Source organism: Felis catus, chromosome B4 (assembly GCF_018350175.1).
Source record: "Felis catus isolate Fca126 chromosome B4, F.catus_Fca126_mat1.0, whole genome shotgun sequence".
NCBI lineage: Eukaryota > Metazoa > Chordata > Mammalia > Carnivora > Felidae > Felis > Felis catus.
The window spans coordinates 17,728,710-17,742,169 of record NC_058374.1 but is presented as its reverse complement, the minus strand read 5'-3'; the positions used below and the strand labels follow the sequence as shown (position 1 = coordinate 17,742,169).

The 13,460-nt window shown below is 36.3% G+C and overlaps 1 protein-coding gene across 2 annotated transcripts in view; it reads right to left on the bottom strand.

The window, feature by feature from the left end:
* Positions 1 to 1,272: 1,272 nt before the first annotated feature.
* ARL5B (ADP ribosylation factor like GTPase 5B) overlaps positions 1,273 to 13,460 on the bottom strand; it is a 29,176-nt gene continuing 16,988 nt past the window's right edge. For both annotated transcript variants that reach the window (XM_023256413.2, XM_006933289.5), the window contains exons 4-6: positions 11,050 to 11,133; positions 8,802 to 8,953; positions 1,273 to 7,682 (exon numbers count right to left, since the gene is read on the bottom strand). In XM_023256413.2, the coding sequence (XP_023112181.1) occupies positions 7,634 to 7,682; positions 8,802 to 8,953; positions 11,050 to 11,133 (285 nt within the window). In that variant the 3' untranslated portion in view covers positions 1,273 to 7,633. The remainder of the gene's footprint in view (positions 7,683 to 8,801; positions 8,954 to 11,049; positions 11,134 to 13,460) is intronic.

Here is a 13,460-nt window from a genome sequence, read left to right as displayed (position 1 = left end):
TAACGGGTGTACCACCATCCGGGCATGTGGATGTGTTCACTAACCAGGAAGCTTATCAATCTTGTTCAAGTTTTCCCAGTTTCATCAGCAGCATCCGCTTCCCTTCCCAGAGGCTGATGGGTAGACAAGTTCCAACCTTCTATTCATTTGGTCTTCCTCTGGACCAGCTACACTCAGCCTATCTAGGGGTCCACGGTGAGTCACTAACATAATAAATAATAATAATAATAATAATAATAATAATAATAATAAACATCATCATAATAATGAGTCATTAACATAAGCTCAAAGGAGCCTTCTTCTGAATGACAAAAGACACTCTAACCACTCAGGAAATTCCAAGGGGCTGAGTTTTGTCTCCGGATCACGGTACAAAGACCAAATAGATTTCCTCTTATACTCTTACACACCCACTTGGACTGCCTTAAAACAGCTCAGGGATTCCCCGTCTCTTAAGTGTTACCTTCCCCCAAGCCACGGTTGTTCAGACCAGGAGAAACTGACCCAATGCAGGGAAGTGAACCATCCGAAACCCACTAAAAGCATAAACTGGAACAAAAATACAAATGGCTTCATTAAGGCTTCAGCTAGGCTCGATTTTTCAACTAAGTGACCTTTTTCCCCTCCTCCACCCACCACCCTTTCCTTTCTTAACCTCTTGTTTGAGGAACCCCGTATCACCCCGCACACCTGACCTACAAGGCTGGCAGCCAAGTCCCGGACTCCTGCTGAAACCGGCTAGATCCTGTATTTCTCTGTGAAATTCCTCAGCGCCTGGGCTGGCAGTTTTGGAAGGTCTTAGCCTGCTGCAGCCTCCTTCGCCCAGAAAGCAATAAAGCTATGGCTCCTCTTTATCCCAAACCCTGTCTTCACGTTATATTTTGACTCAGAAGCATGGAGGGCGGCTTCTGACGACGTAACTAAGAACCTAACGACCATCTGACTTCTCCCTTGTACAAAGATTGAGCTATAGGAGCAATTTGATTCGGGCATTTTCTGCCACGTGGACTGCCTAGGAGACAAGTGAAAAAGAAGAGATGGAGAAGATAAAGGACTCTGGTTTCTCTTCAGGGTCCCTGGGTCTCTGGTCCTAACCTATTCAAAAACCCAGTTGTGTCCTTGACCTTGGGTTCCATGAGCACCCACAACCTGACCTCTCACCCTTATAACAAATTCCTTGCTTCATTATCTTAGGGGGGTTTCTATCTCTCCCAACAAAAAGATTGTTCAAACAGATTTTCATCTTTAAAGGAAACCACCGGGTTCGTGACATATTGGAAAAGTAATTATTTATTATGACAAAAATAAAACTGTTGACTGAAAACAAATGAACGTTACACTGTATTGCACCATGATTGCAAATGAGCCAAAAACCTGTCTGAAAGATGAACATTCCAGAGCAAACAGCATCCTTTTTACTCGGGTGAGTAGGCATGCAAGCAACTCAGTATAATTGCAGAAATAAAAAAATCATGAGTACCAAGCAACCTAAACTGAACATATACAAAGAAGCATTTTACAACAGTAATGAAGCTATTAAAAAAGTTAAAACGTGTCTTTAAACAGCCCCACCATTAGTAGAACATGCTTTGAACCATTTGCAAGAAGTGATGGTGTGAATGCATTAAGTAATTGGTTTGCTCTTTGAATTTTATTGATGCTATACATTAGACCAACAGCACACACTTCAGTTGCTTGGTTGGGATTAAGAAGCACGGTTTGTGGCGTGAAAGACATTCTTTTTTTTGCCCTCTATGCAATAGGGTGGGACCCACAGAGAGATCCAATTCAGACTTTTGTCAACAGTACCACCACCTGTTGGACCAAGCTGATTAGCTCTGATATTGTTACAGCTTTTGTAGAAAGCCTGAAGCTTGATGGGTAACAGTGTGTACTGAAACCTTCAGAAGGGAACATAAATATACTTTAAAGTAGTTTTATTTTCTGAGGCAAAAAGTGTATTAGACAGGGCCTGCTGTTTCCTCTTTAATGCTCTAAAGCACCAACTTATGTTAAGATGGCAATGTGTGATTATAATCATTATATTCTGAGTAGGAGAAATACAGGAACAAGGTTGTAGTTGCTTTTGTTTTTTTTTTTTTTTAACCATGCTCTGTGCAATAAATAGGGTAAAATTTAAAACTATTACATAATTGGAAAAAATCATAACCATCATTTTATTTCACACTTTTAATGAAATAGCAGCTACACTTTTCTTTTTAAATCAAAACTTTCATATCTAGACTGAACAGTTTACTCCAAGAGAATAAAGTAAGAGGCTTGTTGACTCCCTGAACTTCCTGAGGGAAAATGTAAGCGGATTAAAATGACAATAGCCTCAAGTGAATAGGGCCAAAATACGCAAATAAATGATAGTCATTTGATATCTCCCCAACACCAGTGGAAATATAGTCACAGTATATAATCGATCAAATTTTAGGGTTGTCCTTGCCCTTGATTTTAATGAAACCAAGTACCGGCTGAGCACTGGCCTGTGAGCTTTAATGAATCTGCGAAACCGTGTTAATCCTGCTGGCGGCAAATAAGAATAAAACAAAACAAAGCCTCCAAGGAATGCTACCCCTTCATTCTGAACTTTGCATATTTCAAACACAGTTTGGGTGAAGGGGGTATTGATGGGTGAGGCATCCCACAAGCTTGAGCAAAGCACCTTATGGATTGAAAAATGAGGTAATTTTTTAATTAAAACATTACAAAGTTTGTGCAGGAGAACATTTCCATTCTTCTAGAACTTTGTTATCTATTTCAAAAGATAGGCACAGCACAGTGTTTTTATTTCTCCATTTCTAGGATACCGTGCAGATTATCATTTAAGGAAAAATAAGAAAGATGTGACTTGAAAACACGAACAAATTCTAAAAAATCTCATCAGTCTTTGGTCCTATGGCCACTTGAAAAGTAAGAGATCTAGTTCGAGAGTAAAAGACTGTACTTTTTACTAATTTTAAGTGTCTTAACGAGGGAAATTCACTGTTTTCATTCACATTTTCTATTACTTAATATCCTTTTGAAGACTTTTCTACCTCATGTTTATCTTTACTATCAACTGTTTTGACCTTCGTTTCTAGGTATGACTTGATACCTCCAAATTAACTTTTCCCAAACATTTTACCAAATCATCGGCATGATTTGGTATCTGATTTTGGATCTCTTGAACACAGTACTTCTACTTTAAAATGGAGAAGCTGAAAAAAAAATTTTTTTTTTTGACCTCGATTTAATTTTGGCCACCTGGCACTCCTAAAAAAAGGATTTTGGGAAGCTGACGTGGATTTACAGTCTTCACAGTAATACTAAATAAGGATGAGACAGACATTACTGAAGGAACTAACCTTGAATATAAACTACTCTCAGATTTATACAGATGTCTGTAAAATATTGACGGCCTGACTGCACTATCCTTTCAATACTGGAAAGTCAAACGGAATTGGAGTTTGGGGTGGCATCGAAAGCCAATAAACTCTGAACAAACTAACCACTTCTAATTAGTAAAAGCCAGGAAAGCCAGGTATTCTCCAGAAGAGAGTATTTTAAACACACACTGGTGTTTTATCGGCAGCTTAAAATCATTTCCTTGGCAATATGGCCTATTTTCTCTTCTGCACTGTCATTAGCTTAGTGAAGCTGAGTGGCAGTGACTAGTTGCTACTTTGTTTTATTTGATTGTATTCATAAACTAAACAAAATGATAATGAGGTGGGAATCCAACCATAGATAAAAGTGAATTTAATTTCATATTTCAGGTCCTTTCCTAGTTTTTTTTTTTTTTTTTTTTTTTTTTGGTTTTTCAACTTTAATATAGTGTTTAAGGATTCAGGACTTTAAAACCAAAAGATAAGGTGGAGTTTTTTTAGTGGGCTTAAGTTCCTCAGTGTGGGGGGAAAAAATAGAAAGACCATGAACAGTAACTGTCTAAAGTCACGAGACACACAAGGGCCAAATTCAGATTCAAAACCACTTCGTTAGACAGCCAACACAATATTCTACTAGATCCAACTCATCAGACGGAATCTCAAAGTGACTTTATGCCAGCAAAATATAAAAGATCCTTTAGAATTGCACTGCATATGAAATATTTTGGATCCAAAGCCATAGATGAAAAGTTAGACTCATGAAGTTGCTCTTCAAAGATAAATGTCAAAGGAACTTGCCCATCTACAGGCATAATACCAGTACATTTTTCTACTGATATAGTTTTATGTTACGTAGTTAAGAATTAAGAGTGCTAGTCACAAACAATTCCATTTAGAATTTGTTCTAGGATACTACACCAAAAAGATTTTTAAAAATATAAAGATTTATTGTTTTCTTTAAATTTCTTTGCTTTGTTGACTTTCCATAACTCTTCAGAGAATAGTGTTTACAGCACTGCCTGTATCACTCACTGTTTCCATAGGAAAATAATTTCTCTTATGCTCCAGAAAATAAAAGTTACTTTGTGCTTAATCAGAATGACTATGGCTATAGGGGTAGTGCCCATTTAAAAATTATTTTTTACAACAAAGCTTGGATTTATTATCTTTCCTCTAATGAATATAGAATAAAATTTTACCTTTAAGCATACTAACAGAATGTAAAAGCAGAAATTATGTATTTAATCATTAGTTTTCCAATAGCTAATATGTCATTTCAGCTCTGAAAGAATTAAATTACACTAACAATACATATTATGTAGTATATTCCCATATAAAAGGGCCGGTTAATTCTAAGAGTTCCCAAATGGGCTGCGATGAAAGCCATGTGTTTAAATAAGAATGTGACATGTTCAAAATGAAGAGAAATCCATATTTGGGTAGCAGTTACATTTTAGTTCTAATAAAATACTGAAAAGATCTGTTAAACTTCTGTTTCTTTATCCTCAAAATAAGAACAGAATATAGAATATTCTCCTGAAAGTAATGTGGGTGGGTCCTTTGCTTTCCACCACTTACTAGAAACTCTGCTAGGCAACTGAAGGGGTGGCAGGGAGAGTGAATCTCGAGTTTATGTCATTGTCAAATTAATTAGCTGCTAATCTGCATTCTAAAGAACAGGTAGAGTACAAAACTGAGAACTCATCTCAAAGTGTGAATAAAGGCACGAATCACAAATTTACATTTTTCATCAGACAGTATCTTACAGTTGATTTACAAAGAATGTCAGAATCAATGCTTTAGCATTAGATAAGTTCTTGGGTCAAAACATTCTCTTGGAGTAAAGGATAATCAGTTTTCATATTACTGTAACAGGAAATATCTAACGAGAACCTATAAAACACTTTTAAAAAGTCTTACATGAATTTCCTATTTGAACTTTTCCCAGTCATTGCCACAGAAACTAGTGGGATGTTGATTTCATTTTCAACACAGCTAACATAACCATTTCTGATCCAAAACTAACAAAATGCTTTTTTAAAAAATTTAGAAAAGAAAATAAACTGTGTTTTAAAAAATTAAATAGCAAACTTGAATCTATACTAGATGTTTGACAAAATACAATCAACTATTAAAAACACTTTCAATATAATGCTGATGTGGTAATACAAACAAAACAAAACAAAACAAAACCACCAAAACCGTGTAACTGGATAGAAGAAAATTGAGCCAGCCAATCCTATTAGAGATAAGAAGACAAATTTCACAAGAAGAATGGATACAGGACTATTAAATGTGTTTTCTCAGGATGGAGTTAAGAGAATTATCCTCAGAATTTATGGCTAAACTCTAGAACCAAGATAGATATTCTGGCAAAGTGTGCTTCAGGTAAATTGTATCTTTGTACTTCCTCCTGCCCCCAAACATATACCGCAAAGCATCCTTATTGATTTATGTTTGCTTTCCTCTCATGTTCTAGGATTATGGATTTTATTAAAATCAACATTTATCCTCTACCCAGTATAGAGTCACTAAGAAAAAGGTTCAAAACAAGGTTAATAAACCACTAGTTCCCAAAGTCCAGAAAGCTTTCCTCTGGCCATTTTTCAGTTCTAGGGTGTGCTACCACTAAATAGAAAATGTTACCACATTCAACTAAATTAGACTAAATATAAGAGATCAAGTATACCTGAAAACAGAGCAAAATTAAAACCAATTTACAATAAAAAATATTAAAATTAAAATACCATTTTCGAATAGGTATTTAGATATTCGTATCAACACTGAATCCTATTTTTGACCCACATGAAAAAAAATACTGCAAAAATGAAGTATTATTCTCTAGGGATGCATTTTATCCCTTTCATTATCGCAAAATCCCACACTTGAAATAGGGGATCAAAATTAGAATACTTGTCCTCCCTCTTAAGTATGCCCTAGATTACTGTTCATATTAGACCACTGCCTTGGAAAGCTTTTTAATGATATGCAATGAACTTTTGATAGATTAGGACTCTTTTCCTTCCTACTTTTTAACTTATGTTAGTGTTGACATTGGGTCTCATGGCACGCTCTGAAAGCTAGGATTAGATTCAGCAGTATGCTGTAATTCACCAAAGGTTTAGAACACGAGGGGTAACTAACAAGAGAGGTGGCAAGTATTTCAAGCCTATCACACTATAACCTCAGATGGACTTACGGAAAGCCGTATGGCTTTCTAAGTAATACAATGCTGGTGGTAGAAACACTGTTCAAAATCCACACGCAATTTCAAATTTTAAGAAAGGAAATGTTTATACTTCTGCTTTGGCTACTGCCCCAAGCAGATGCACTCTCCCTTGCAGATGGAATAGTTGAAGTTTCTGCTGATAATACACTTGTTTATCACTGATAGTAAGATATATATTCCAAGTGTCTTGTTTTGATATCAGTGCTGGTATGCTTTAGTAACTTCTGATAATTAATGTGCATGTTGAATAATGCGTGACATTTTTGAAATATCAGATTCCTCTAAAATATTAACCATCAAAGTTGGGCTTTCAAGTATTTTTCCTTGATTAGATTTTAGCCAAAAACTAATCTCGTGTTGGAGGCAGAAAAGTAAATTTAATTCTTTTAGATAAATAGCCTACTTAATTTCCATGCTAATAGTAGCTTAAAATTATTCCATGACTTGTAATAATTGGGTGAAATTAACTTCTGTGAAGGCAGTTCTCATGATGGTTAATTTTCCTTACAGATATATCTTCGAGGCTGATTCCTTCCTCTATAATAAGTTCTGTCCAAAAGAGAAGTGGTTTAAAGAGGGAGCAAATATTTAGTGCTGGTTAATTTTGCAAGCAGTGCCTGATGATTTCCACTACTACTTTGTGAAACCAGGAATTGTCTGGTAGGGAAAGGAGGTGGTCAAGAAATGAAAGAAATTGGTCATTAAAGTTATTACAATACTTCAGAAAACATTAAACATATGACAAACATTTCTTACAAGGCGGTTATTGAATAATCAGAATCAACAGTCAGAAGAATTATGTTGCCGAAAACACCGTTATACATTATGTTCATCCAACTGAAGATTAGTGCATTAAAAAAAAGTTAAGAAAAAATCTTTTATGTTCCAGTTCAGCTGCACTTGATTCAAGTGTTGCTCATAGAGGTTTGTGTTGCTATAAATTAAACATGCTGCTGCCTTAGCAGCCAAAGGTACTAGGAAAATGTTCATGTCACAGAATAAATAGAGCAGTCTCTTTTCAGGCAAAAAGTTATCTCACACCAATCCGGGAGGTCATCCACTCTAGACCTTGGCATAACCTGAAACAAAGGAGAGAAGTATTTTCAAAATGAAAATATTTCAACTTTCTAACTGAAAGCACACTTATTATTTTTAAGTCTTCCCCAACTGTTGGTACCACGATAATTATTTATACAGGTAAGTGACAAGATGGAGGTAACACCGTACGAAGCGGAATCTGTAAGTGGAAGATTCACTTAGAAAAAATGATGTTAATCAGTTGAGTCACTGGGAAATTGCTTCAGTCTCATCTTGAAGATAACAGCTCTGGCAGTTTTGCCATCAAGATTGCAAATACTCCTCACCCCCCCCGTAAGATTAAAACTGAAACCACTGTAGAAAGGCAACAGGAACTCTGCCCTACCCTCCTAAATTCTAAAGAATGGAATGCTTACAGCTCAGTCTTAAAAGTATAGGTCAAAAAAGTCTATTATATTACACAGCTATTATATTACAAGCGATTTCTAATATGAGCATAACTAAGGTCAGGTTGATTGGAGGATAAATAAATTCCTGGACATGAATGGGATAATTCATGGGTGGCACACTGGGTTCTCTTTGGCCTACTCTATCCAAACTCAAGTTTTGAGGAGAGAAGAATACACCATCATAAGCATTTGTCTTAAATGTTCAGTCTCTTGAAGTATGTCCCACCAATGGACTCCGAATAATAAAGGAGATGTACTCTTGTGGAAAGCTGAAAGTTCAGGTTTAATTATGCCTTTACTGAAATGTGAAATTTCTTTGAAGCTTCCTCTTTAATTCAGGCAACACTACAGTCCCCCACCTCCGCCGCCCAGTTAGTAAATGATACAAGAAATGAATATCCACTAAAAATCTGGATTGTGAAAACTTAATTCAAAAGTTTGTTATTGACATTTTCTGCTAAAATATTGTTTATATTAAAAGTTACAAAACATGTGTCAGTAACTTTGCTAAAGTGTAATTTAACAACAGTAACCGACTAAAATTATTTTTACCTTATAAAATTGAAATACAAAAACTATCTTTAAGAACAACAACACCAAACCCAAAAAACAAAACCAAAAACCCAAAACAGCATCAAAGAAGAAACAACTGCCTTAAAAAACAGAAATCTGACAGAAGTCATACCTCCCCCCATATTGTTTAGCACTTACCCTTCTCCTGTTAAAGCACAGCAGGACTGAATGTGCCATGGATGATCCTTAATTGAACTAAGGGTGAGGTATTTAGAGATTTCAGCTGCTGTCATACACCCTTTCATATCCTGTTTATTTGCAAAGATCAGGACTGCGGCTTTCCGTAAATCCTGCAATCAATATGAAACATTTCTAAAACATGAAATAGCACAATTCAAATTAACCTAATGAAGCAGGAAGGTCAAATACGTCCAACTGGACAGTTATAATGAAATCCCTCTACTTTAAAATGATTGATTAGGCAGTAATATTTAACTTAAACATTTTTTTGAGGGGCACCTGGCTGGCTGAGTAAAGCATGTGACTCTTGATCTCAGGGCCATGAGTTCAAGCCCCACACCAAAAGCAGAACTTACTTAAAAAATAAAGCCTCAATTAAATAAACAAACGAATAAATGGAAATTGTATCGAGATAAAAATAAATTTTCTCAATAGTGATTTAATGATTCGCTCTAACAAAGATAGGCTAATTAACATAAGCTAGATCATCAAAAGTTATTTTTATATTGTTGGGCCAAAGGGGTCAGACTAAAAGTAAAATAAACATGCATCTTAAACATCCATTTAAAACTATACGAGCAGGGGTGCGTGGGTGGCCCAGTCAGTTAAGCGGTTGACTTCGGCTCAGGTCATGACCTCACGATTTGTGAGTTCAAGCCCCGGGTCAGGCTCTGTGCTGACAGCTCAGAGCCTGGAGCCTGCTTCAGATTCTGTGTCTCCCTCTCTCTCTAACCCTCCCCGACTAGTGCTCTGTCTGTATCTCTCAAAAACAAATAAATGTAAAAAACAACAACAAAAAAAACTATATAAGCAATATTCTAATAGGCAAATACGGTAATATGTTGCCAAACAGTACAGAATCTCTCCAAATTTATTTTTAAAGTTTGTTTGTTTTGAGAGAGAGAGAGAGAACAAGCAAGCGAGCACACATGCACGCACACACAGGAGGGGCAGAGAGAAAGAATCTCAAGTAGGCCCCATGTTATCAGCACAGAGCCCCACATGGGGCTCAAACTCACAAACCATGAGATGACGACCTGAGACGAAACCAAGAGTTGGACACTTAACTGACTGAGGCCCCCAGGCGCCCCAAGAATTTCTCCAAATTTAAAGAAGAGCGCAGAAGGTGAAGGGCTGGGCAATGCTTATGACTACTGGTATAAGGTAACCACATTCATTTATGCTCACTGCAGAACTGTTAATATTATCAAAATATCAGAAATAATCTAATGTTCATTAATAGAAGGACAGATCAACTGTGACAGATTCATACAAAATAATACTACATAGCTGTTGAAAGGAATGAAACCAATGCTGTATGTGCTGATGTGGATAATCACAATGCTGTGCACAAAACCCCCAAAACGGAGTTACATATATATCTTATATATATATAAGATTTTATGAACAATGATGAGGCGCTTGGGTGGCTCAGTTGCCTGAGTGTCAGGTCATGATCTGGCAGTTCGTGGGTCCAAGCCCCGTGTCTGTCTCTGTGCTGAGCTTTCTTGAGATTCTCTGTCTCCCTCTCTCTCTGCCTCTCCTGTGCCCATGTGCATTCTTTCTCTCTCAAAAATAAACATTTTTAAAAAAGATTTTATGAACAATGAAATATAGTATTTTATACAACTGACAAATAAAAATGTAGGGAAAATATAAAAATACACATGGGATTGATTCTCACTCCTTTTAGGATAATATAATTCTTTTAGGACTCTTTGAGAGAAAGGAAGGAAATGAGATTCGGGGGGGGGGGGGGTCCCTAAGATATTTAGTATCTTATATTGGATGGTAGGTGGATGGATGTGTTTTATTACCTAAGTTTTTTTTTGTCTATCTTAAATTGTTAGAATCAAGTGGTCTCAGATTATTCACTAAAGAATTTTCAGTGACTATAAACTCTTGGAAAAAAACACTCAAGTTTTCCATCTTTCTTGCTTCAATTTATTGGACTCTTTAAGACATGAATAAATAGTTTTAACCTTGAAAAATCTTATCAATAACAATAACAGGCTACAAATTAATATGCTGAGTTGTTTTCAAATCTGAAAACATAATGAAACTTTTTGACTTCAAGACGTCCATCAAAATACAACATTTTGCTAATGATGAAATAACCCACGGCAAAGCATATCATCTTTGTAAAAAAGCAAAACCAGCACACAGATACCTTACTCCACTGTTTACGTTTGCTTTCAAAATTTACCTCGTGAGCCAACATTCTGTATAACTCTTCTTTTGTAATCGCTAGGCGTTCCCTGTCAATGCTATCAACCACGAGAATGATGAACTAGAAGACAATTAAAAAGAAAGAAAATTGAATGGAATGTTGAAGTTTTCTGCAAAACTACTCTCCAGTGACGGAATATTTTCATGACGTCATCATTACTTTAAAATGGTCTTTTTCATGAAGAGTTTGTATTGCACTGTAAAATCCACATGTTCAGAAAAGAACTCATCATTTCAACAAAGAAAAACTACGCCCGAGTTTATTTTAAAAAGGTGATATTTGAATACACAATACGCTGTAACACTAGGATTTATTTTAAGATGCAGGTAATAAAAAATAATTTTTAAAAAGAAAGTCACAGTAACTTAAATAACTTCCACTAAAACTCTATACCGCTGACTTAAGCAATCAGTAGTTATTTATGTTTGAGACAGTTTTCTGCCTACTAGGGACACACAAGTTAGTCTGAAAGAAAAAGAGAAACACACACACACACAGACTAATGAACAAGACATTTTTACATAGCAATGCCAACAGTAAGAGCCCCAGAAAAAATGTGCTAAACGGAAACATACCCACTTAGGGGTTAACACGCTAGAGTGGGTGTAGGTGAAATTAAAGAGCAGCAAGCAAAGAGAGCTGGAGAAAACTGTTGGTAAAGGTGTATATGAAAAACGTGGGGTCTTACACATTAGAAATAAAAGCATCTTTGGTAAGAAAAATAAGATACAGTGTGAAAGGGCCCCTAATCGAATCTTAGAAGAAGAAAGTTAAAAAGTGAGATTAAGCGATGCTAAAGGTTTTAATAGACTGGCTCAGAATAAATGGAGAGGAGGAGGGTGAAACCAGATTGCTCAGATGACCTTAACATTAGGCAAAGAGACAAGTGGAGAAATCTGCCTAGAAACTGTGAAGGGCAAGGAAGAAAATGGAAGGAATAAAAGTAAGAAACATGGCAAGTTTGCATGGACAGAACGTAGGGAACTTAATGAGGAAGGTGGCAGGAATTCATCGGCAGCTGAACTCCTGGTATTATAATGGAGACACTGGGCTTTTGGAGGACTCCTTACGGAGAAGAAGTTAAGATGACGACAACGGTGAAGAAGGCCATGGGGGAAACGTCACATGGGCAGGCCCGTGACATAGAATCTAAGATTGCAAATGCTAGGTGCCGTGCTGGTGTGCTGTGATAAAGGCCATAGGTTCTTGTAGTAATTGTGAAATTCTTATAGAAATGGTTTATTAAAATTCTCCTGAAACCAATATTACGCTGTTAACTAACTAGACCTTACATAAAAATTTGGAAGAAAAAAATTAAATAAGAAAAATAGCTTATTATAAAAAACATTTCATGCAAACGGTGTCATTAATAACATATGTCTTTCTGGATCCATGCGGAGTCTTCTAGAGTTTCTGCAACTTCAAAAACTACCCTCTTGTAAGGTTATCAACATACACGGATCAGCTAGAATCAACTCTAACCTCTTCATCAAAAGTAACGGCTCCTCTCCCACATAACTGCAGTTAACTGTGAGCTTTGACAGGGCGCCAAGAGCTATGCTGCTTAAATACAGGTGACCCTTGAACAACATGGGTTTGAGCTGAGCAGATCCCCTTAAATGTGATTCTTTAACTGTACAGGACTGTACATGTATTTTCTGCTTATGATTTTTTAATAACATTCTTTTCTCTAGCTTACTTTATTGTAAGAATACAGCATATAATACATACAACATACAAAGGGTGTGTTAATCCACTCTTTTTGTTATCTGTAAGGCTTCTGCTCAACAGTAGGTTATTAGTAAAGTTTCTGGGGAGTCCAGGTATATGTGGATTTTTGGCCACACCATGGGTCAGTGTCCCTAACACTGGCATTATTCAAGGGGCAACTGTAGCCATATGGTAAAAGGTTGTTTCTCTCTAACATTTTTAGTTTCAGAATATTTTACTATGGAAGTATACATTAAGCTAACCTTGAACCGAATTTGCTTACCGACCTATCCCCCCCGCTTCGAATAAGAAAAGTTAAGTGCTACTACAACCGTTAAAGACCTAGGATGTGCCATTTTGGTTGGACCAATCACAAACTGCACTGGAATATATATGCATAGATACATATGCTATCGCAGTATAAATCTAGAGGAATATATGTTTATTTAAAAAGGAAACTTATTCACCAAAAATTCCTTGCCTCTCCCCACCTCCTCTGCACACACCCTTCAAAAAAGCCACTCAATTTTTAATAGGCTTCATTTTAGGAAAAAATAATTGGTCAGACGTCCCTGTCTGTAAAGAGAAATTACGGATGCAATTGTACATCAGTATACTCAAAGATAAATCTGTCTCGATAGCACTGCATGGTTTTAAAAAAATCTGCTTAACAAGAA